At 40.4% G+C, this 23,293-nt stretch overlaps 1 protein-coding gene across 7 annotated transcripts in view; it reads left to right on the top strand.

The window, feature by feature from the left end:
• LOC120386366 (splicing factor SWAP) overlaps positions 1 to 23,293 on the top strand; it is a 99,533-nt gene that overhangs the window by 25,401 nt on the left and 50,839 nt on the right. For all 7 annotated transcript variants that reach the window (XM_039505620.1, XM_039505617.1, XM_039505618.1 and 4 more), the window contains exons 8-11: positions 7,541 to 7,778; positions 8,500 to 8,631; positions 8,987 to 9,080; positions 20,700 to 20,868. In XM_039505620.1, the coding sequence (XP_039361554.1) occupies positions 7,541 to 7,778; positions 8,500 to 8,631; positions 8,987 to 9,080; positions 20,700 to 20,868 (633 nt within the window). The remainder of the gene's footprint in view (positions 1 to 7,540; positions 7,779 to 8,499; positions 8,632 to 8,986; positions 9,081 to 20,699; positions 20,869 to 23,293) is intronic.

The raw sequence follows: 23,293 nt of genomic DNA on the forward strand, positions 1-23,293 counted from the left end.
CTTGAGGGGGCCATTTAGGGATTGGGGCAAAAATCTGTCTGGGGATTGGTCCTGCTTTGAGCAGGGGGTTGGACTAGATGACCTCCTGAGGTCCCTTCCAACTCTGATATTCTATGATTCTCTCCTAGGAGAGACTTTAAAAGTGAAGTCAAGTTAGAATGCAGAGCAGTAGGAGATAAAATAGAATGGTGGTATAAACTATAGAACTAAAGAGAAAGCGTTATTCATTTCTGTGATAAATAGAAGACTAAGAAAGGATATGGTGAAACTAAAGCATCAAAATTAAAATGTGTAAATAGAATAATAGTTTGATGCAATATAAAATTGTGGAACTTGGTGTTGCAAGATACTGTTGAAGGGGATAGTTTTAATCTGAAAACTGGATTACATATAGGAATAGGCATAGCATAAATTATTGCACTAACTAGAACTAAATTACAAAGGGCTCTTCATCTTCATATTTCTGACGATAAAATGATCTCTTGGGTATCTCTTCATGGCATGGTGTTGCTCAGTTAGGTGTGTTAGTGGTTAATGATAGTTAAGAAAAACTGTTTTTGGCAGTATCCTAGTAATGCATTCTGGTGATTGCTCTGTTAACTCGGGTTACTGTAACGTCATACTGATGTTAAAGCCTGTTAAGGCATGACTATTGTTTTCTTGATTAAGATTTTATAACTAATGCTGTGTGATGCATTTTTTTCAAGGGGTTTATAGTGCACTCTTAGTGGTTATTCTTTCAGACCCTGATCTTGCCGTTGACAACATTCAGCAGCCCTGCGCTCATGCAAAGCATTAATTTAAACATCAATCCTTAACGGACTTAAGTGTTTTGCTTTAAAATGTTGCAAGCATTTTTTAACCACCTGGGGCAGACAGTGTACTTCTATCTTATTGCTTAAAGTTTGTGAGTTGTATTTTGTCTAGATTTTGTCTGCTTTTGGAAGCTGACAACCCTTCAGCTTGTTGATGCCATCACTTAGTAAAGAACCTTTTGGATAAATGTCTTAGCAAGCTGAGCCAGTCCTATGCAAGCTGCATTTAAACTGCAAATCTGTAGGCTGTTAATAACTTTATATTTCTTTTTTTGGGCATTAGCTACTAATTAGTTACTTTCTAAGACCTTGCCGCATTTAGTAGTTGGAAAAATTCAGATTTCCACAATACCTATATTAAAATCATCCACAGTTCTTGCACAGTATTCATTGGGTACGTCTATACTATGGGATTATTCCGATTTTACATAAACCGGTTTAGTAAAACAGATTGTATAAAATCGAGTGCACGCGGCCACAAAGCACATTAATTCAGTGGTGTGCGTCCACGGTCCGAGGCTAGCATCGATTTCTGGAGCGTTGCACTGTGGGTAGCTATTCCGTAGCTATCCCATAGTTCCCGCAGTCTCCCCTGCCCCTTGGAATTCTGGGTTGAGATCCCAGTGCCTGATGGGGCAAAAATCATTGTCGCGGGTGGTTCTGGGTAAATGTTGTTACTCATTCCTTCCTCCGGGAAAGCAACGGCAGACAATCATTTCGCGCCCTTTTTCCCTGGATTGCCCTGGCAGACGCCATAGCATGGCAACCATGGAGCCTGTTTTGCCTCTTGTCACTGTCACCGTATGTGTAATAGATGCCGCTGACAGAGGCGATTCAGCAGCGCTACACAGCAGTATTCATTTGCAACAACCCCACCTGTTGATTCCCTCCTCCCCCAGCCTTCCTGGGCTACTGTTGCAGTGTCCCCCCATTTGTGTGATGAAGTAAGAAAGAATGCAGGAATAAGAAACAGTGACTTGTTAGTGAGATAAAATGAGGGGAAGGCAGCCTCCAGCTGCTATGATAGTCCAGGCAGTACAGAATCTTTTCTTTACACATGAAGGGCAGGGGCTGATGGAGCTCAGCCCCCTATTGCTACGATGAAGATGGTTACCAGCCATTCTGTACCATCTGCTAGGAATGACCAGGAGTTTTTTACCCAGGCGCCCCTGGCCAACCTCACCTGAGGCCAGCCAGGAGCACTCACGGGCTGATGATGAGGACAGGTACTAGTCCTATTGTGCAGCATCATCTGCCACAAGGCTGATGAGGAGGATGGTTACCAGTCATATTGCATCATCTACCACCAGCGAGGGGGAAAGAGGATACTGCAATTGAGTGCCGCAGCATCGCGTGTACCAGCAGCATTCAGTAGACATAGGGTGACATTTAGAAGAGTCAAGAGACAATTTTTTTCCCTTTTACTTCTGGGGGTGGGTGGGGGCTGTAAATTGATGAGCTATGCCCTGAACCACCGCGGACAATGTGTTTGACCCTACAGGCATTTGGAGCTCAGCCAAGAATGCAAATGCTTTTCGGAGACTACAGGAACTGTGGGATAGCTTGAGTCCTCAGTCCCCCTCCCTCCATGAGCGTCCATTTGATTCTTTGGCTTTCCATTACGCTTGTCACGCAGCAGTGCGCTGAGTCCCTGCTATGGCGTCTGTCTGGAGATTTTTTAAAAATGCTTTGGAATTTCGTCTTCTGTAACGGAGCTCTGATAGAACAGATTTGCCTGCCCATACAGCGATCACATCCGTACAGTCCATGCTGGAGCTCTTTTTGGATTTTGATTTCGGACTGCATCGCCACCCGGGCTGATCAGAGCTCCACGCTGGGCAAACAGGAAATCATATTCAAAAGTTCGCGGGGCTTTTCCTGTCTACCTTGGCCACTGCATCCGAGTTCAGATTGCTGTCCAGAGCGGTCAGTGGTGCACTGTGGGATACTGCCCGGAGGCCAATACCGTCGATTTGCGGCCACACTAACCCTAAACCGATATGGTAATACCGATATTAGCGCTGCTACTCTCGTTAGGGAGGAGTACAGAAACCGGTTTAAAGAGCCCTTTATATCGATATAAAGGGCCTCTTAGTGTGGACGGGTGTAGCGTTAAATCGGTTTAACTCTCCTAAAACCGGTTTAAACACGTAGTGTAGACCAGGCCATTGACACAGTCATTGGACCAAATTAAGCTCCTGCATAAGAGGATACAGGTTTCCTTGAAGTGAAAGGGAGATGTGCCCCTTTATGTGTAGAGGATCCATTGTAGAGTTGTGCTAATCTTCATTTAAAATGTTTGCTTTGTAGTAAGTAGATAGGTATAAAATATTTAGGTAGGGCAAAGTAAAGGGTAAATGGGTTACCTAGGGAGGTGGTGGAATATTCATCCTTAGAGGTTTTTAAGGCTCGGCTTGACAAAGCCCTGGCTGGGGTGATTTAGTTGGTGTTGGTCCTGCTTTGAGCAGGGGATTGGACTAGATGAGCTCATGATGTCTCTTCCAACCCTAATCTTCTATGATTCTGTGAAAGGCTAGAAATTTGAAGGAAATTTGTCTGCTTCCACAACTCAGTGGTAAGAAATTGAACATCTGTCTTTCTACTTTATGATGCATAAAAAAGCCATTGCAAATTTTTCTTATTGGGGGATAGGGGGTGGGAGGAATATTGAGGTTTTTTTTTTTTTACATTAGAAAGTCAGATGGTGTCCAATTTGAGTATTCTTTGACTGTGGTTGTTTGTGATAATTCAAGATAATCTATGGACGTCTTCTGCAATCCATTAAATAAATCTGAATATATCATGGATGACATGATTGTTTCATGCTATCTACACAGTAACGTCATGGTAATTTAGGATGGGTCATATCTGTGACTAGTGGTTGATGTTTCTAGAGAGAACTGAATCAGCATCCAAAACAGTTGAATCCAAATCTGGAAGTTCATTTTGATGGCAGCATTCAGGCTCAAGTCTTTAACACAAGCCCAGCTAGGTGTCTGGTAAATTCATTGCCTTGAGCTGATTCCTTGTGGCCTACATTCTCAAAAGAGTGGGTAGTGATTTGGGGAGATTTAACTTTGAGACATCTTAAAGGGTCCTAATTTTCAGAAGGCAAGTGCTTAGCATTCCTTAAATATATGGTCCCTTTCAGCTGTTTTGGGTTTAAGCAAATGGAAACTGAGGCACTCAAAATGCCAGTTATGCTTAAATTTGTCATTTTCTATAGTTCATTTTCTTCAGCTCTCTAAGCAGGCATATTTTAAATGGCTGGGCGGTTGAGATGAGTTATTCACGCAAATAGTTCTGTCAAATGCATCTTTTTAGGGGAGGAGCGTTGGAAGATCTGTTTCACAGTAAAGCGGCTCTTTTGCTCATTAATCAGTTGGATTTTGTACAGGCTGGAAGTTTGCTTTTGGTGGATCTGAAAATTGCAAAATAAAGTACAGTGTACATGATGAAACGAGATGGTCTAGAGACCTTAAATGAGCCCCTCTCAAGATTAAATAAGGAAGTAGGCAAGTAACAGACTGCAGGGGTATTCTAGATTTGCTAATTGTTAGAAAATAATTTTTTTTTCTATGATTGGTTTTTGGTACTTTCAGGATCCAGCTGTCATAATTGCTACTTAACAAAATCAGAACATAGCAGTGGCTTTTCCGTAAATGTAGGGGGAAAAAAAGGAACATTTTTGTTTTTATAATTTTTTCCCATCTAAATGATATCTTTATTATGGTGTGGAGAATATATTATATGTGCTTGTGCTTAAAAGTTATATGTTAAAAAGGTGGTGATAGGACTAATTGGGGAATTTTGTTACAATTATGTCCTTCCGTGTATAAGCATTGAATCTGTTTGGCTCTATCTGTACAGAATGGGTTTCTATTTTGTCTATCAGTAATTTAGCTTAGTAAATTGCAGTGCAGTACAATTTGTTTTTCTTCAAGACACATTCAAGAATTTGATGATAAATTTTAGGATCGCATCCCTCAGAAGCAAAGCAGTAACAGCTATAAATTTTTCTGTAGATTGTTGTCTCAAAATCTTCTAAACACGATGGCCAGGTAGTCAACCTTTTGCTCATCTATAGAAGTGAAGTTCCTCGGTGGTGATTTAGTACCAATAAATTCAGTGCATTTAAGATGCTGAATGTGAATCATTTTTCTCTTGCTGTTTTTTACTGTAAGGGAATATCTGGAGATGTGATAGGCTCTCTGCTAAATCAGGCATTCTATTAAGCAGGGATGGGAGAAGTCAGATAATTAGACAATCAAGAAATGCACCAATCTTTCCATATACAGCGTATTGGATGTTAAATGTTGGTCATAATTTTCAAATCTGTATCAAGTTCTAAAAATTTACACATAATCCTGTTTGTATTTTGCAAAGTTTTTACTAAGTCACATCTGAAATTATTGCATGGATTTTTTTTCTGTTCCATTGTTTACATTTTACAAATATCGCTGCATAGTAATTGATAGAATGCATGTTTAAAGTCAGATAAAGATTAAACTAAAATTTTGAATTTTGGGAATGTGAAATCATTACACTGAATTTCCTTGGTTTCTAAATCTGTTAAGCAATATAACTAGCCATTGATAAATCACTAGCTAAAAGGTGTATCGTTCTTACTACAGTACTTTGCGCGTATTATGAGTGAAGTTTGGGGTAAACGAGAGGGGAAGGATTGTGGAATTCCAAAAACTAGACATTGCAATTTTCCGTGGTAAAATAACCTCACAGAATGACAGGAACCTCTTGAATTAAAACCCTATTGAGCTAGATGGAGGTAGTTCATTTTTCCCTGCATTTGTGGAATACCACCTTATAGAAGAACCAGGGCAGTTCTCCTGTACAGGCATGGGGCAGTGTATGAGGAGCCTGATACACTCTCTGCATTGAAGTGAAATCAACTGTGTGGGGGTTTCATTGTCGTCAAAGATGGGAATTGGGGGCAGGCCTGCTGAATTGAAGATTCCTCATGCTTATACCATGTGCATTTACCTGTAGGCATCTCTCTCAAGTTGAAGCCCTGGTTCTCTTTTCTGTACTTCAAAGATAACCTCTTTGATCTGAGATACAAGTCTAGCGCAGCTATTACCATTCCTATGCTGCTTCATTATGGAGATTGCATCTTGAGTTGCCATGTTTACCCCCCAATTCTCTTTTGAGACTATTTGGCTTCCACTGGATGCCATTTCTTTCGCAATACCCGTTTGTTTATTCCTTGGTGCAAGACAGAATGCAAGGGACAGCTGTGGTAATTCCACTGTTAGATTTTAAATATGGGTGAAATACAGGACTCATGAAAATGAAGGTTTTAAAGACCTGGCTTTACAAGTATGTGTCATTCAAACTTCCTTCACAGGTCTATTGAAGCATCTCAAGCTTAGTGTACAGTATCACTATTTTTCTAGTCCTGAGCCTTTCTAGACCAGCCCTTCACCCAAGCCATCATACATTTTGCTTTGAATAGAGACTTGAGATAAGCGTAAACGCTCTCTCTGGGTCTGAACATCTCTGAACTTTGGAGTTTGTCCTCTCTACTGTAGAGAAAAATCCACTGGCAATGGGATGAGACTAACCAACTTATTTTCACAACTGAAAATTATGCTGTTCATAACTAAACACCAGTGGCACATTCAGCTGGTGTTTAGTTATGAACAGCAGTGGCACACCAGTGGCACATTCAGCTGGTGTTTCATAAATGAGGGATTCATACATCTATAATTAATAGAATAACACATTAACAGCTGTGAATTTTGTATTTTTTGTCTCTTGAGGATGAAATTATAATTTTGTTGTGCCACTAGCGCATATGAATTATGCAGGCTTTTGCAGCCCATGACAGTGAGGCTATAAGCTAATGCTGAAGTATTCTAAATAGACATTCCTCTGTAAGGCATATTCCAGCTACAACCAAAAACCCTTGCAAACTTTAATGTTTCAGGTTTTGTGCATGCATATATAGTTTTTAAGCTAATTAATTGGGCAAATTGTTTCTTATTCTACATGACTGGATACAGATTAAATTGTAACTTTAAGTCCAAAAGTTGTAATGCAACTATATCTTTAATATTAAAAGGAGGGAAATTGATTAACCAGGCAACTTGAATTTTTGGCAGATTATGTAAATTAACATTTTACTTGTCCTGGATAATCTGGAAATATTAATTAATCTTTTTTTCTAAAAGTATTTAGAATTAAGAAAACCTTTACTAGAACTTTTCTGTATTAAAATTAATTTTACTCTAATAGTACCTCTCTGATTAATGTTCTAATTTTCTTTCCTCAAATTAAAGAAGCTGATTTTGAGTATAAAATACAAATTATTTTTCCTAATATTTACAGTGCACACATGGTTTTAATTTAGCTAAAACTTATAAAGTATTAACTTTCATGAAGAAAAATTGCATGTTAGCCTGCTTTTCATGTGCCTTTAGTGGTTCACTTCACTGCTCGTGCCTTTTTGGTTTCCAGTTGGCCTTGGATGTGCTCTGATACCACGTTCAATATGTCTGTCTCATTTAACCTAAATGTGTTGATGTGAACCATATTCCTTTTCCTATACCAGAAAAACAAATAAAACATTACTTGATTTGAAATATGAATCAGTGACATTCTAGTTACCGTAGCAGTGCAGAAAATCTGTTTTACTATGTGCTTTTTCTTCAAACTTCCGGAACTGTTGATCTTAAACAAATGGGTTTTTTTGGATTTCTTTATAGCAACAGTGGCAGCCATGTATTACAGTTACTATATGCTACCCGATGGAACCTATTGCCTGGCACCTCCACCCCCAGGAATAGATGTTGCTACCTATTACAGTGCACTGCCTGCAGGGATGACTGTATCAAGCACTACGGGAGTAACATCAGTACCTCCACCTCCTGGTACTACACCTCCACCTCCCCCAGATACAACTGATTCCAATAGTGGGTTAACTTCTACTACACCTGCTCCAAGGTACCATACTTTCATGTTATATGTATGTTTCCTATATTCAGCTTGAAAAAATATTGTTTTTTAAGCAATGAAGGTTTAATTTTAGTTTCACCATTGTAATGGAATGCCTCTTATTGACAGTATCTAGGGGCGATGGTTCATAGTTTGGATCAGATGTGGTCAGGAACACACTACAAATGCATTATAAATTCCTAGAAACATAATTATTACCACACATAAAATCCATTTAAAATATTAAATGTGTTCTTTTCCTGCATGAAATTGATCCATATCTGAGGCATGTTTAATTTAGCTGTTTGACATTAAAAACATATCAAGTTAGATTGCTTGTGATCAGTTAGACACTTGTAACAACTGTTTTTGTTTTAAAGCAGCTTGGATTATGTGCACCACTACTGTATAAACCAGTGTAAAATATTTTGAAACAATTGTATTAATCGCTGTATTTGTGATTGTTTCCAGAGATTCTTCAGATAACATTGGTGCAGAATATCTCATTTTTATGAGACTAGGTGAACCAGCTGATCGATTGCATGTATGGTTTATCGTAATTTATGGTTTATCATAATGAATTTTTTGCTTGAAAGCAAATATTTAATCTCTAGAAGTACATAGCAGCCCAAAGAGTGAACTTCTGTATAAAATTTTTGGTAAAGGAATAATCAAATTGAAATGTGTTCATATATCCTATTTATAAATAATGGACTTGTGATGTTTGCAGCACAATTGCTCCAGTGGTTGCCATTATCCCACCACCTCCAGATATCCAACCTGTTATTGACAAGCTGGCTGAATATGTTGCTAGGAATGGAATTAAGTTTGAAACCAGTGTTCGTGCCAAGAATGATCTGAGGTGAGAAAGTCTTCTCTTAACTTTCATTTTATATTCTTTTAAAAAAAAATATTCAGCTGGATTGTTTATTTTATTGGCAATGCATGCATTTCTGAAGAAAAGTGTTTTAAGGAAGGTATTTGGTAATTTTTTATGTTAAAATTCAAGGGACCACTTAAAGTTAATGCTAAAACTCGGAATCCAGAAGTTGTGTTTCTGAATGCGTATATCTCCTGGGAATTTAGGCATAAGCTGTTATATTTCAGAACACCAAATAGTGTTCCTGTGCCTGAGGTAGTGAGATGGTAAATGATTGTTCGCATTTGCTTTGTTCATGTGTATATTTCTCAATTTACTTGTCCTTCTCTCTTAATAGGTTTGAGTTCCTGCAACCATGGCACCAATATAATCCCTACTATGAATTTAAGAAGCAATTCTTCCTTCAAAAAGAGAGCAGTGACAGCTCTCAGGTATGTTTATGATGGGACAGGTGGTGGGGAAGGTAGATCATTTTGTTCTCTTTTGTATTCTACATTCAGAGAGTAATATGTAAAACTGATTTCTGTAGAGTGTGTTTGTGTTGGGGGAGGGACTTGGATGCCTTTTATTTCATGTAACATAAATGCATCAGATTTGTAGCTTTAGTCTAGTATAGCATAAGCAAACAATGTTCATGACAATGTGAAAAGTGAAACATCCTGAGAACCTTTTGAGCAAATTACGCAGCTGCTATGTGGAGATCCAAAACCCAGAGTGGTGCTGTGCTCCCATGAAGCTTAGGAGCATAGCAGTAGCAGTTACCTCTTCCTGCATGCCTCAGTCTGCTGTCCCTAAGGCAACTCTTAAGTTTTTTCTGATCCACTACCTCTCAGAGAAATTTTAACTGAGAAGGTCAGTGTAATCTGGCAGCTGTCCTGATTGTTCTTAATTGAGAAGACCTTCTTCTTTCTGCATCCCACTGAATTTCTGCTTTTAGGGAAAACAAAACACACATGATTGAAGATAGAGAAGCAAAGTGGAAGAAGGCAAGAAAATTACAGTTTTTGTGGATTTATGAAGCTTTTTGGCTAAGTAGTAAATTGCCACATGAGCAGGTTCAGTATTCTCACAGGCTGTGGATATAATAGGACAAAGCAGCATGTTGAAAGTGATTCTAAAAAGGACGTTTAAATTGCTCTTACCAAACTACCCAGTCAAGAACAACTTTGCCTGTCAGGCTCCTAGTAAGCTGTCTGTAGAGCAATGGCAGCAGCGGGAGCACCCTTCTTAGAAGCAGTGATGACATCCATACAAATGAATTACTGTACAGTAATTAAACCCAAACCCTTTCTTTAGAGCATCTGGCCAAGCAGTTTGGTCTCATGACTCTCAGCAGATGCCTGTTTTTAACTCTCTCATTAGCCGTCTACGACTGCTATAGAATCTTACAGAACTTTGTCTTCAGATATCTTCTAACCAGAAGCTTCTTTTAAAGCGACAGTAACTTTGTATATAACTCGGTGAAGCACGTGTAAGGATTAAATATATGCATTTCTATTTTAAACTATTTTAGAGAGTTTACAGTGCAAATTCAAGGGTATGTGAGCTTGGGTTATAGAGTGGCAGTATTGCAGCTAAAGAATATTCTTACTAACAAATTTTCCATTACATAGTGTAGGCTACTCTTAAATTAGTAGACTTTGTAGGAATGAATATGTTGCACAGTAGTTTTGGTTTAAACAATTAACTTTGGCATATAATTAGTTCATTAGTACATAAAACCATTCACAATTTGAAGATCTGCAGCTACTGGTGAGTAATGGGCAGTGTCTCTTTACTAACAGTTTCCTCCTTTTCATGGATATATATTAAATTCTTAATGTAGTTCTAACATAGTCCTATTTAATTTATTAGCTAGTGTATGCTAGTATTTATAAGGCATATTTTCTGTACTCCAGAAAATTTGTGAAATTGAAGCAATTTTCTAGGGAATTATATCATTTATTCTACTTGGAAAGATTTTATCTTGTGTAGCATTTTAACTTGTACTGGATTTCAGTAATGAATGAAGTGTCTTCGAAAACAATTTATTTGTAAATTATTCATAGCCTATTAAAACTACAAGATTTTAATAGAAACTAATAATTTTTATGCAGAAGTTTCTTTTCTTTAATATCCAGCTATTCTTCATGAAATATACTAGCAAAAGCAATGGGCTTACATTCTATATTAGTTGCCTAGATTAATAAGAATTTATTTAAAAAAAATTGTGAGGAAATGATGCATCAAAGAAAAGTGATATTAAGGATTGCCATTTAAAGTTGAAGTATTGTAACTTTCAGACCTGGTGATCAGTATAGCTAAGAAGCCAATGGAGCATGATTAAATAAGTTCCTTGAGATTTTGTGTAACTATACGAACTTTCCCCTGTGTAGTTGTGCAGATAATTCCCTTACTTTTCAAAAAGATGAAAGCTATTTGTGCTTTTAATATTATGGCTAATGGTATTTTCTTTGCATACTTTATTCATGTAACTAAATATAAAGCCTTTGATGCCTGCTTTTGCATCACTTTAAATCAACTTTTACCATTAACTTCAGCAGGTACTGGATCAAGTCCTTAATGCTATTTTTTTTATATGTTTTATCACTATAAACTGTTTATAGATTAGTTCATGCTTGGCCAATGAATGGCTGCAGAGGGAGGGATGGATGAAAACCTCTGATGGCTGAAATATAAAATATGGAATGGGTCCCTCCTTAACATTTAAAATCTTTAAACAATAAGTATATTGAGAAGCAGCCAAACAATCTATTAGGGAAAGGTTATTGGAATAAAAAAGTTTTTGCTTTTGTTCATATACTTCTGAGACCCTTAAGTCTTTGAGCTATTTTTTATGGAGAACACACCAAATAGCCTTCATTTAATATATATATTTTTACCTTGGCATTTTCCCATACCAGAATAATTGAATCTTATGACAATAAAGCCACTTGTACTTCTAATAGTATCACCCCTGTTGAGGATTTCAAAGCATCTAGGGAGTTGTGCTCTAACAGTTTAGTTCACAAATACCAATGGCAGCTCAAAGTATCCATAGTAAGAAAGAGGCTTCCTGTTTCTCTCTCCTTATTGAAGTCTGTTGCTAATTATTTCACATGCATCGTTAGCTTAAAGTGTTGCACACAGCCAAAACAATTGTGCTCTAATGTGGAAAGCTCTTAAATAATTAAGCCCCAATCTGTGTTTTTAATTTCCATTTATAAGTTACTTTTTACACTGAAATGGTTTCTTAATGACCCTGTCTTCACTTTCTGATTGAGGAGAAGAGCAGGATGATCTTTGAGACTCAGACAGGAGACTGTCAGATGGGAGGCCTGACAACAAGCAAAGTCCCAGCTTCTGTGCTGTGACCCTATGCAGATGTCTTCTCCCAGAATCAAGCAAGGAGCCACTCAAGTGGTTCCCCGTCTCTCTCCTCTTACCCGCCTTCCCTCTTTTTTGCATCCCAGTAACTTTTGTGGGAGTTATGGCAAAAACTAGTGAACAAAGGCGGTTTCAAGCCAGTGGTGGGAGGAAGAAGAGGTGCTTCTGCTGCTGCCATTGCTATTATGGAAGAGGATCCAGGTGTGCATGAAAAGCAGCCGTCTTCTTGAGAGATGGTTTTGTGAATACTTCCAATCTGCCCTGAATTATTGCTAAAAGCAAGGAGCTCACTTCTTAACCCGCTTCACAACCTCACCTCTTTCCTTCTCCCTTCAGGGGGCTTCAGAGCAAGAAGTGGTAATGATGTAGTGCTGCTGCTGCTAAGGAAATAAACTTTCCCTATAGCAGCAGCAGCAACTTGGAGTAGTTTTAAAGTCACTGACTAGCTTCCCCCATGATCTTTGTCAAAGAATCATAGAATATCAGGGTTGGAAGGGACCTCAGGAGGTCATCTAGTCCAACCCCCTGCTCAAAGCGGGACCAATTCCCAACTAAATCATCCCAGCCAGGGCTTTGTCAAGCCTGACCTTAAAAACCTCTAAGGAAGGAGATTCCACCACCTCCCTAGGCAACCCATTCCAGTGCTTCACCACCCTCCTAGTGAAAAAGTTTTTCCTAATATCCAACCTAGACCTCCCCCACTGCAACTTGAGACCATTACTCCTTGTTCTGTCATCGGGTACCACTGAGAACAGTCTAGATCCATCCTCTTTGGAACCCCCTTTCAGGTAGTTGAAAGCAGCTATCAAATCCCCCCTCATTCTTCTCTTCTGCAGACTAAACAATCCCAGTTCCCTCAGCCTCTCCTCAGAAGTCATGTGCTCCAGCCCCCTAACCATTTTTTTGCCCTCCGCTGGACTCTTTCCAATTTTTCCACATCCTCCTTGTAGTGTGGGGCCCAAAACTGGACACAGTACTCCAGATGAGGCCTCACCAATGTCGAATAGAGGAGAATGATCACGTCCCTCAATCTGCTGGCAATGCCCCTACTTACACAGCCCAAAATGCCGTTAGCCTTCTTGGCAACAAGGGCACAGTGTCGACTCATATCCAGCTTCTTGTCCACTGTAACCCCTAGGTCCTTTCTGCAGAATTGCTTCCTAGACATTCGGTCCCTAGTCTGTAACAGTGAATGGGATTCTTCCGTCCTAAGTGCAGGACTCTGCACTTGTCCTTGTTGAACCTCATCAAGTTTCTTTTGGCCCAATCCTCTAATTTGTCTAGGTCCCTCTGGATCCTATCCCTACCCTCCAGCGTATCTACCACTCCTCCCAGTTTAGTGTCATCTGCAAACTTGCTGAGAGTGTAGTCCACGCCATCCTCCAGATCATTAATGAAGATATTGAACAAAACCGGCCCCAGGACCGACCCTAGGGGCACTCCACTTGAAACCGGCTGCCAACTAGACATGGAGCCGTAAAACCCAAATTAAGCATTATTAAACAGGATATTGTATGTTAGAAGTGGCATGACCTTTCATTCTGATAATTGTAAATGATCTTCATTGATTCTGCTGAAGGCCCCCCCCAGGAGCTTGAGACCAAGAATAATACAAATTCGAGGGAGGGGAACTTTGGGCATTAATTTTGAAACTGCACCTCCTTAAAAAAAAAATAGCTGAAGTAACGCTACTGGCAAAACAAAGAAATTAATGGAAAACTATTCCTTGCAAATCATCCCATGTTACTTATGCATTGCAGGCAATTTGTATGTGTAATTTTTGGTTTTTATGTGTAATTTAATATCTGATATATTCAGAATTAACCAGGAACAGCAGAATGCCTCTATATTCACTCATATTTTTCACTGTTTAAACCTTTTTATACATTTTACTGCATTGGTTGTGGTTATTAAGTTGTTTAGATTTATTTTAAGTTCAAAAAACCCAAAAGAAACATTACGTCTATTTTTTACTAGCAGGGTTACTGATATATATTACAGCTAATATGACTACTCTTTTGAAATGGCTGGAAGATTTCCAGCTCCATCATATTACAGCCATTTTGGCCAGAGTTAATATTATAAATTCAGTCTATTGAACAGCATGAAGTGAGAATTATATACATAACAAATAAGTTATATGTTGGGTATCATCTAAGCAAAATTGTTGGTAAATTGACTTTTATAGTGGTTCTAATTTACATATTTATTGGAGAGGAGTGAGGGAATGGGTTTTAGGTAATATCTTACAATTAAGACACGCAAATCTAGTTTCTGTTCTGTTAAATTAGTGAAGAGTGTATATTTTGTAGTAATTGTACTTGATGAAATGTTACAAAAAATAGATAAAATATTTGGCTGCAATTTCTCTAGTTGAGGGAAAATCTTATGCAACATGCATCCATTCTTTCAAAGAAAAAGTGGAAAAAACTTGTTTTCTCTACGTATAATTGATTTTGTATTGAAAAGTTCAGCTCTCTCAAAAATGTCTGTTTCCTTTTCAGGAAGGTTAGGTGAATTTTCATATATCATTTGTCCTGCATCCTTCTATTATATAGTAAAGCACACTGAATAAGTGAAAGGGTTAAGAAAGAGGCAATGTACATGAACAAAATAAGTCTGCTTCAACAACAGACTTAGTATGAAATGTTTTTGACTACCTTGCATAGGCAGCAGTTAACGAAAGTCGCATTAATTTGCTATTCTTTAACATCTGTATTCAGAGGAAACAGGTTATAAAGCCCTTGCCTGCCCTTCTGAGAAACTGAATACATGTGTCAACAAAGTAGAGAGAGACATTTGGGGTTATGTGTATTTGGATTTTTTTTCTTCCATTTCTCTAGTGTTCCTGGGTAGCTCCTCTGGAAGTGGTGAAGAAAAATATAAGATCTGCTCCTCATTCAAAAGTAGATCTTGTGAGAACAAGGAAATAAAATTTGAGCTCTTGATGACAAATCAAGCCCTAAGACCAGCTTCTAACCCTGGATCCAAGAACTATCTTGTACACCAGCTTCTGAGCACACTTTATGTCCCGTCTACCTCTGGGTCCCGGTCACTGAGCGCTGGGGGAGGTAGCTGGAGGTGGGTCTGATTTCCCTTTGAGCGTGATCATGCATGGGAAGAGGAAGTCCTGTCCCTTCCTAGCCCAACCAGGACTAGCAGCTAGGAGCTCCTGGCGGGGGCACTCCCTGCAGCATGTGGGAGATCATACCCACTTCCACCTCTGGCTGCAGAAGTGCCGCAGCTGCTGCCTTCAGAGTCCAGCTCTAAAGGCAGCGCAGAAATGATGGTGGCAGTTAAGCAAGACCCTACAACAGCTTTATGACCCTTTTTTTGGGTGGGGAACCCCCATGATTACAACACTGAAATTTCAGATGTAAACATCTGAAAATGTGAAATTGACTAATTTTAATACCCTCTGGCCCTGAAATTGACCCTGAATTTGGTAGGGCCCTACCCATAAGGAGGTGACTCCTAATACTAATATCTCGTCATCATCTGAGACTGCAGTGCCCCCACCACCGTCCTTGGTAGTTGACTTCAGGAAGTTACAGGAGCTGATGGAACACCTTTAGTAGAGGTCCAGGATTCCTTTCGTAAACTGGGTGTTTTACATACTTCTATACATATGGCCCCCCGTGTCAATAAAACTATGCTAGAGCCTGCCAATACTATCTAGCAGACTCCACCTACATCACCTACTACTTGTAAACTTGCTGACAAAAAAACTGTGTCAGCTCCGGTGTCAGAGTTTTATTTTCACATCCAACATCGAATTCCCAGATAGTGGATGCTGTTTAATGAACATGGTAGACAACACCATACTAAGTCTATCTCTTATCACAAAAACTGGCTTGACTTCTTTGGTCGTAAAAGTTATTCCTCTGAAACGTTACAGTTCAGATCAGTGAATCATCAAGCGCTTACGTCAAAATATGACTATCTGAATTACTATGAGTTTAACAGCTTTATTGAACTTTTACCAGAAAATCCACATGAAGAATTGAAGACCATGAAGTGCAACTCTTAGCAAAAACACTATTGCAGGCCTCCTTAGATGTAGCCTGTACTGCAGCCTGGACCATTTCCACTGTGGTCATGATGCAACGAATATCTTGGCTCCAGTTGTCCATCTTCACTAGGGAGGTACAGAATACTGCAGAGGACCTTCCCTTTGATGGTCACTATGTACAGGTGGTCACTTGACATCTTGAAGGATTTGAGGACCATGCATAGGTCCCTCAGATTTTTTACGCCTGTAGGTAAGAGAATGTAGCAGGTCTCAAACAGCACAGAGATCTCACCTAGTTCACTTTTCTAATTTCCGTAGACCACCTGAACCACCAGCTAAGAGACAAGGTATTCAAAAAAGTCAGCTGCTGCTGCCACCAATTCATCTCAGCCACCCATGTTGTCTAAACGTTCGGCATTTGATGGTTTGGTCGAGAGTCTGAACCTTCTGCTTGATACTGTTCTTCAGCCTCCCCCTCCACTCCCCTTTGGACACTTTCCTGTTTTCAATCTTCATGGGGAAGAACATCTGATGTATGGATATTGGAGGTCATAACATCTGGTTATTTTCTGTCTTTCACCTCCATTCCTTTCTCATATTCCCTCTTTCCTGTCCCTTTTCAGGGACACATCTCACGATCAGTTGCTGAGACAGGAAGTCACCTCCCTTCTATGCTCCCTTCCACTAATCAGAGCCAAATCTGTCAAGATCGTGACACTGTGGCCTGTATGTTTTGTATGTTCAATTGTCAGAGTGGGTGTGCTCAGTCTCTCTCTCCCTGGAATTGATGCATAGCTAACCAGATAGGAAGCTGAAATGACTATGTTCAACATATATAGAACACCATGACTGATGACCTCAGCAGATGCTTCTCCTAGAGTTGTGAATGGGAGGTGGATTCACAATTCCTCAAAATATTTCTAACCTGGGGGTTTCCAAAAGTGGATCTTTTTACCGTCACAGCCAGTGCAGAGTGCAAGAAATTCTGCTTGAGAGGTGGACTTTGTCCTCAATCACTAGGAGATGCCATCCTCATTTCATGGCTGAAGGGCCGCCTTTATGCTTATCCACCAACACTCCTGCTCTTGACAGTTCTCAACGAGATCAAGCAGGACAAGGTCATTTTGATTGCACTGACTAGGCTTGGTCTCCTTACCTAGTCTGAGTCACTTCTCGTCCACCACTGAGTCTTCCACACAGTCGTCACCTGTTGTCTTAGGAGAACACTCAGGCCCTTCATCCCAGTTTTGATGCTCTGTGATTCTAAGTGTGGCTTTTAGATGGTTCTCGGTGACAAGGATTGCCCATTCAACAGAGATACAGCAGGTATTGTTTAATAGCAGAAAGATCAGTACAAGAAATACCTTCAGTAATGGAAGAGATTTCACCATTGGTGTACCCGTCATCAAGTCTTGGCTGTTCACTTTTCCCTTGCCACTGTCTTGGATTACCTGGCAGAATTAAAAACATCAGATCTCACTGTGAGTTCCATTGAAGTTCGCTTGGTGATCATAACAGCTTTTCACTCTGTGCAAGGTTTTCAATCTCTGCTGACCCCGCAATGTCAAGATTCCTTAGAGGACTGATGAATCTTTTTCCACAGATTAGACAGCCTATTCCAGTATGGAACTTGAACCTTATCCTTAATTGCCTCAACCAACCTAGTGCTGTGTTTGAATTGAAGTGATTATTAACTCTAGTTAAAGCAGAAAGCTGCTGTGCTTTTGTCTCTTTAAAGGAGCAGTGTACCTCATTACTTCTCTGAATGGTCCAGGTAAGGACTAGACATTTTAGGGAAGACGGTTTGGGGGAAATTCGGGTGATGGGTGTGTTGGCTCACAAGGCTGGTGGAGACCCAAATGAGCCCAGAGTGTGACTATAGTGTAACAAGCAGGTTGCTGGAGTCAGAGTTGCTGAATCTGACCTGCTCAACACACACACACTCAAGGAACTGCATGTTTTCTGCTGGCTGGTGGCATCTGAGCTGTAAGCCACAACAGCAGAGCATTTAAGCACCCAGGGTTCCAGGCAGTAGGTGATACAACCTCTCAGTGGTCTGCAGTGCACCCCAAATTGGAACATTGGCATAGTTATTATTGGGGCATTTAGTGTAGTGCATGAAGTACACTGCAAGTTGTATATGTGGGTGAAATGATACAGTCACTACGCTCTCGAATGAACTTGCACAGAAAAATAGACAAAAACACCATATCACCCATGGGTGAACACTTTTCTCATAACCATGGCTCTATATCTGACCTTGGTCCTCATTCTCCAAGGAAACCTTCAAAAGACTAGCCTAAGAGCTTAAATTGATAACTTTGCAGACACTAAAAATTGTGGACTTAATAAAGACACTGGATTTATGACTTATTACCACAATCTGTAACCCCCACTGACCTTCCTTTTTTCTGTGACTGCAGAGGTGTTAGCAGGCCACTTCACCTTGCAGTATGTGTTAACTTGTGTCTCTTACAACTTACAGAAAACAATTCCACCTTGTATTTCACTTTGGCACTCCGTGGCCTGTTCTACACTATGAATTTACTTAGGTATGGCTTGTCTCTTAGAAGGTGAAAAATTCCTGTGAGATGTAACTATACCAACTTAACCCCTGGTGATTCTTCCATCAGCCTAGCTACCACCTCTTGAGGAGCTAAATTATCTACATTGATGGGAGAATCCCTCCCATTGGTGTAGGTACTCTCTGTACTGATGTGCTACTATGCTGCTCTAACATTTTATGTGTGGACATACCCTGAGTACCTTTCCCAGACCTGAAGAAGAATTCTGAGTAAGCTCAAAAGCTTGTCTCTTTCACCAACAGAAGTTGGTTCAGTAAAAGATAATTCCCTCACCCACCTTGTCTTTCTGAGTTTGACCTTTCATCTCCTGTTTTTTTTTCCTGAAACCACATCAGACTAGGCAGGAAGCTTGGATGTCAGAAGGGCACTAGCCTTCTATTTGGACAGAACCAAAGCATTCAGAAAATTTCCCACAGTCTCCACCCACAGACTTTCAGGTTGGATTTCAGGGCATATCGCCATGTTATGAGTCTGTCAGCATTCAGTCTCCATCTGAAGTGCTAGCCCATTCTGTGAGGTCTCAATTTATCTGTATGACAACTTGGATTTCAGTGCATACATTTTCCAAACACCTATGCTTTGGTTCATGCCTCTAGGTCAGGTGCTGCAGTGGGCAATGCAGTTCTGTCCTCAGTATTAGACTCGGCTCCGAAGCGCCCTCCTTCCTGTTGGGATACTCCTTGGCAGTTTCCAGAAGTGGAGTACCTTTAGGGACACTACTCAAAGAGAGGTTACTCACTATGTCCAGTGACTGGAATTTGTGATGTGTACACCTCCGGGTGCTCCACTACCCACTAACTCCTGCCTCATTTCCTCTGTGGGACTTTGTGGTAGAGCAGGTACGAACGGGTGGTTCGCCCATGCAGCCCTACACATTCTCAGTATGGGGCACGAGGCTGTATGGCCTTCATGTGCAGGCTGAATGAGCACTTCTATTGAAAACCTCCGATTGAAGGCACGGGAGGCTCATGCACACCTTAAGTGGAGTACCCTCAGGGGGAGACACTTTGAAGAACATCAGTTCCTGCACAAGATGAGTAACCTCTCCTTTATGATTAAAATTTTTTTGACAGAATTCCATGTCACCAAAGCTTCAAAAGGTATTGTTTTTGTTTATAATGCAGAACAACAAATTTAAAAACCTTGAAATGGAATTTTCATCCTCTGCAGAGCTCTAACATTTAATTCGGACTAGTATAACTAACTTAAAGAACAGTGGAGTGTTATCATGTATGGGATAGTTGATTTGTTCAGAGATTGGAAAAGAAGAATCCATGTATTGCACTGCAGTGTGAAAGACACAGGTTTGGAAACGATTGAAGTTAGCTTAGCTTAGTTTCAGTCAGTGGAGGCCAGTATATATCATGGAGCTGACATAGAAGAAACAACTTGCATATACTCTTTAATGAAGTGAACTGTGACATTGCAGTGGTGTTAATTGACTCACCCAGAAACCAAATGAACATTTAAGGTGTTTGTTCTGACTTAAACTCCTACATTCCAAGCGTCCTTAATACTGTTTCTTTACTTAGGTGAGACTGACATTTGTGATCAGCTATGGTGCTTGACCTAAGTATCTTCCCAGTTTGATGGTGGAGACAACTTGTGGTAGAGCATTTTCAGTGATGGATGTGCTAGAACGTGCACTCCTCTCCCTCTTTAAACAGTGCTCAGGCTTGTTGGTCTTTGGAGCACTTGATTTCTTAGGCTTTTCCTGTGTGGGTTAGTTAATAGGGTGGGAGTGGATTGAGGAAGAAGACTAAGATAAAGTAGTTAATTTTAATAGATCTTTCAAAGAAATAAATAAAGCAATGATAGTAAAAGTAGTTGCATGTGTCCGTACCTAGAGGAAAGATGCTGGAGTCATGAAAGCTGTACATAAGGACAAACAAAGAAGTATATTCTGTTCCTCTTGCCACTCTTTTCTTGTCATTTTCTAGAACTTGTCTTTAAAATGTTGTATAAAAGGGCGAAGCCATTTGGGTAGTCAACTTTACGCTGTATATTGTGAATGGATTGTGTCTCAGACATTGTTATTTTCAGCAATTAGCTGTGGTCATTAACATTTTGAATTTCTCTTTGAAAAGGGTGTATCTTTATCAGAAGATGCTCCAGCGGATACTGCTTCTGACACACAGGGTGAGACTCAGTTTCTGGATGATCACACTTCTGAAGATGCATCTGAGATGGGTGCTCCGGGAATTAAAAAGGATTCACCTGTCAGTAAAACTATCAGCGATGGTAAATTGGTGAAAGGTATGTTGAGACAGTTGGAAGATGAAGTCTTTGTAGGCATACATTTTAAAACAAATCTATAATTAGCAAGGAAAGGACTTTAGTGTAAAGGCATCAGAAAGCACCGAACTGAATAATTTGATTACTTTCATACTTAAGTGTGTCAAACTTTGAGTTTGAAACCCAAGAGGATAGTAACTTGAATGTCAAAAAGTTTGAAGAAAGCAGAATTATATAGGGTTTAAAACTAGTATGTAAAAGGAACTGATATTTATAGACCAGTTACTTAAAATTTTGTGGATATTAATAATTTTATATATCCGTACTACACTTGCATAATTTCTAAATGTTAACAAATGGTATGTTCTGGCTCACTCTTAAGTTTAGAAACCATGGTATACATTTTCAGATGGGCAAAGTCCTAGCCTCCATATTTGTGGGCCTTCTTTGTTTTCAAAACTAGTTCTAGGTTTAAGGCCATGTCTACACTACAAAGTTAAGTCATCATCATAGAAGGTCCTCAGAAGGGAGGGACCTCAGGTCCCTCTCTCCCCACCTCCAACAAAAAACCAAAAAACCAAACCCAACTAAATCATCCCAGGTTTGCCTGACCTTAAAACAAAACTCTAAACCTCTCCACTCCACCCTACTCCCTCCATTCCCATTCACCACCTTCACCCACCCTTAGTGAAAAGTTTTCCTAATATCCAACCTAAACCTCCTCTGCAACTTTGAGACCATTACTCCTTGTTCTGTCATCTTCTACCACTGAGATCAGTCTAGATCCATCCTCTCTAGAACCCCCCCAGGTAGTTGAAAAAGAAGCTCAAATCCCCTCCCCTCTTTCTTCTCTCATTTCCCACAATCCCCAGTCCTCACCTCTCCCTCTCTCCTCACCCTGATCAGCCCCCTGATCTTTTTTTTTGCTCCTCCGCTCTCTCTCTCCTCTTATCCACATCCCTTCTTGTAGTGTGGCCCAAAACTGGACAACACTCCTCCAAATGAGGCCTCAGTGCTGAGAGGGGAATGGACATGATTGATTCTGCTGAAATGCCTGCCCCTTACTACCCCAAAAAACCAAAGCCTTCTTGGCTTCAAGGGGCAACACACTGACTGATATTCATTCATTCTTTTTTCCGTAACCTAGGTCCTTTTTTTCTTTTAACTGCTACCAGCCCATTCGGTCCCTAGTCTGTAGCAGTGCATGGGATTCTTCTTGAAGTCGACTTCATGTAAATTGACATCGAGCCTCCAATTTAAGCAAGTCAGTCTTGCGTGTCCACGCTACGCTCCTTGTGTCGGCGGAGCGCATCCTCACTAGTAGGGCTTGCATTGATGCACGAAGCAATGTACTGTGGGTAGCTATCCCACAACAATAGTCACACGTCATCTTGAAACAGTGAAACAAGCACTGACTGGTGGGACAGCATCGTTGTGCAGCTATGGGATGACGAGCTGTGGCTGCAGAACTTTCGAATGCGTAAGGCCACTTTCCAGGAACTGTGTGGAGCGCTTTCCCCAGCTCTGAAGTGCAGCTGTACTAAAATGAGTGCTGCTCTGACAGTGGAGAAGTGAGTGGCAATAGCTCTGTGGAAGCTTGCAACGTCAGACTGCTACTGGTCAGTGGGGGGCATCTATTTGGAGTTGTTAAATCTACCGTGGGATCTGTTGTGATCCAATTTTGCAGGGCCATCAACAGACTTCTGCTAAGAAGGGTAGTGACTCTGGGCAATGTGCAGGACATAGTGAATTGTTTTGCCGCGATGTGGTTCCCTAACTGTACTGGGGTGCTAGACAGAACGCATATCCCTATCTTGGGATCAGATCACCTTGCCAAAGAGTACATAAACCGAAAGGGGTACTTCTCAGTGGTGTTGCAAGCGCTGGTGGATCACGGGCTGTTTCACTGACATCAACGTTGGATGGTGGGGAAGGTACAGGATGGGATGTGTGCATCTTTAGGATCACAGGTCTATTCAGAAAGCTGCAAGCAGGGACTTTCTTTCCAGACTGCAAAATAACCATTGGTGGTGTTGAAATGCCAATCATGATCCTGAGAGACCCAACCTACTCCTTGCTTCCATAGTTCATGAAGCTTCATGCTGACAGCCTGGACTGCAGTAAGGACCCGTTCAACCATAGGCTGAGCAAGTGCAGAATGGTGGTGAATGTGCCTTTGGACATTTAAAAGGTTGCTGGAGTTTGCTTACTAGGTTAGACCTCAGTGAAAGCAATATTCCCATTGTTGTTGTTGTTTCTGCCTGCTGTTTGCTCCATAATATCTGTGAAACAAAAGGAGTTAAATTTCAGCCGGGGTGGCGGGGGTTGAGGCAGATTGCCTGGCAGATGTTGAGCAGCCAGAAACCAGGGCATTAAGAAGAGCACATAGAGGGGCTCTGCGTCTCCGTGAGGCTTTGAAAACCAATTTCAGCAATGAACCAGAGTA

The sequence above is a fragment of the Mauremys reevesii genome, linkage group 18, assembly GCF_016161935.1.
Source record: "Mauremys reevesii isolate NIE-2019 linkage group 18, ASM1616193v1, whole genome shotgun sequence".
NCBI classification, from domain to species: domain Eukaryota; kingdom Metazoa; phylum Chordata; order Testudines; family Geoemydidae; genus Mauremys; species Mauremys reevesii.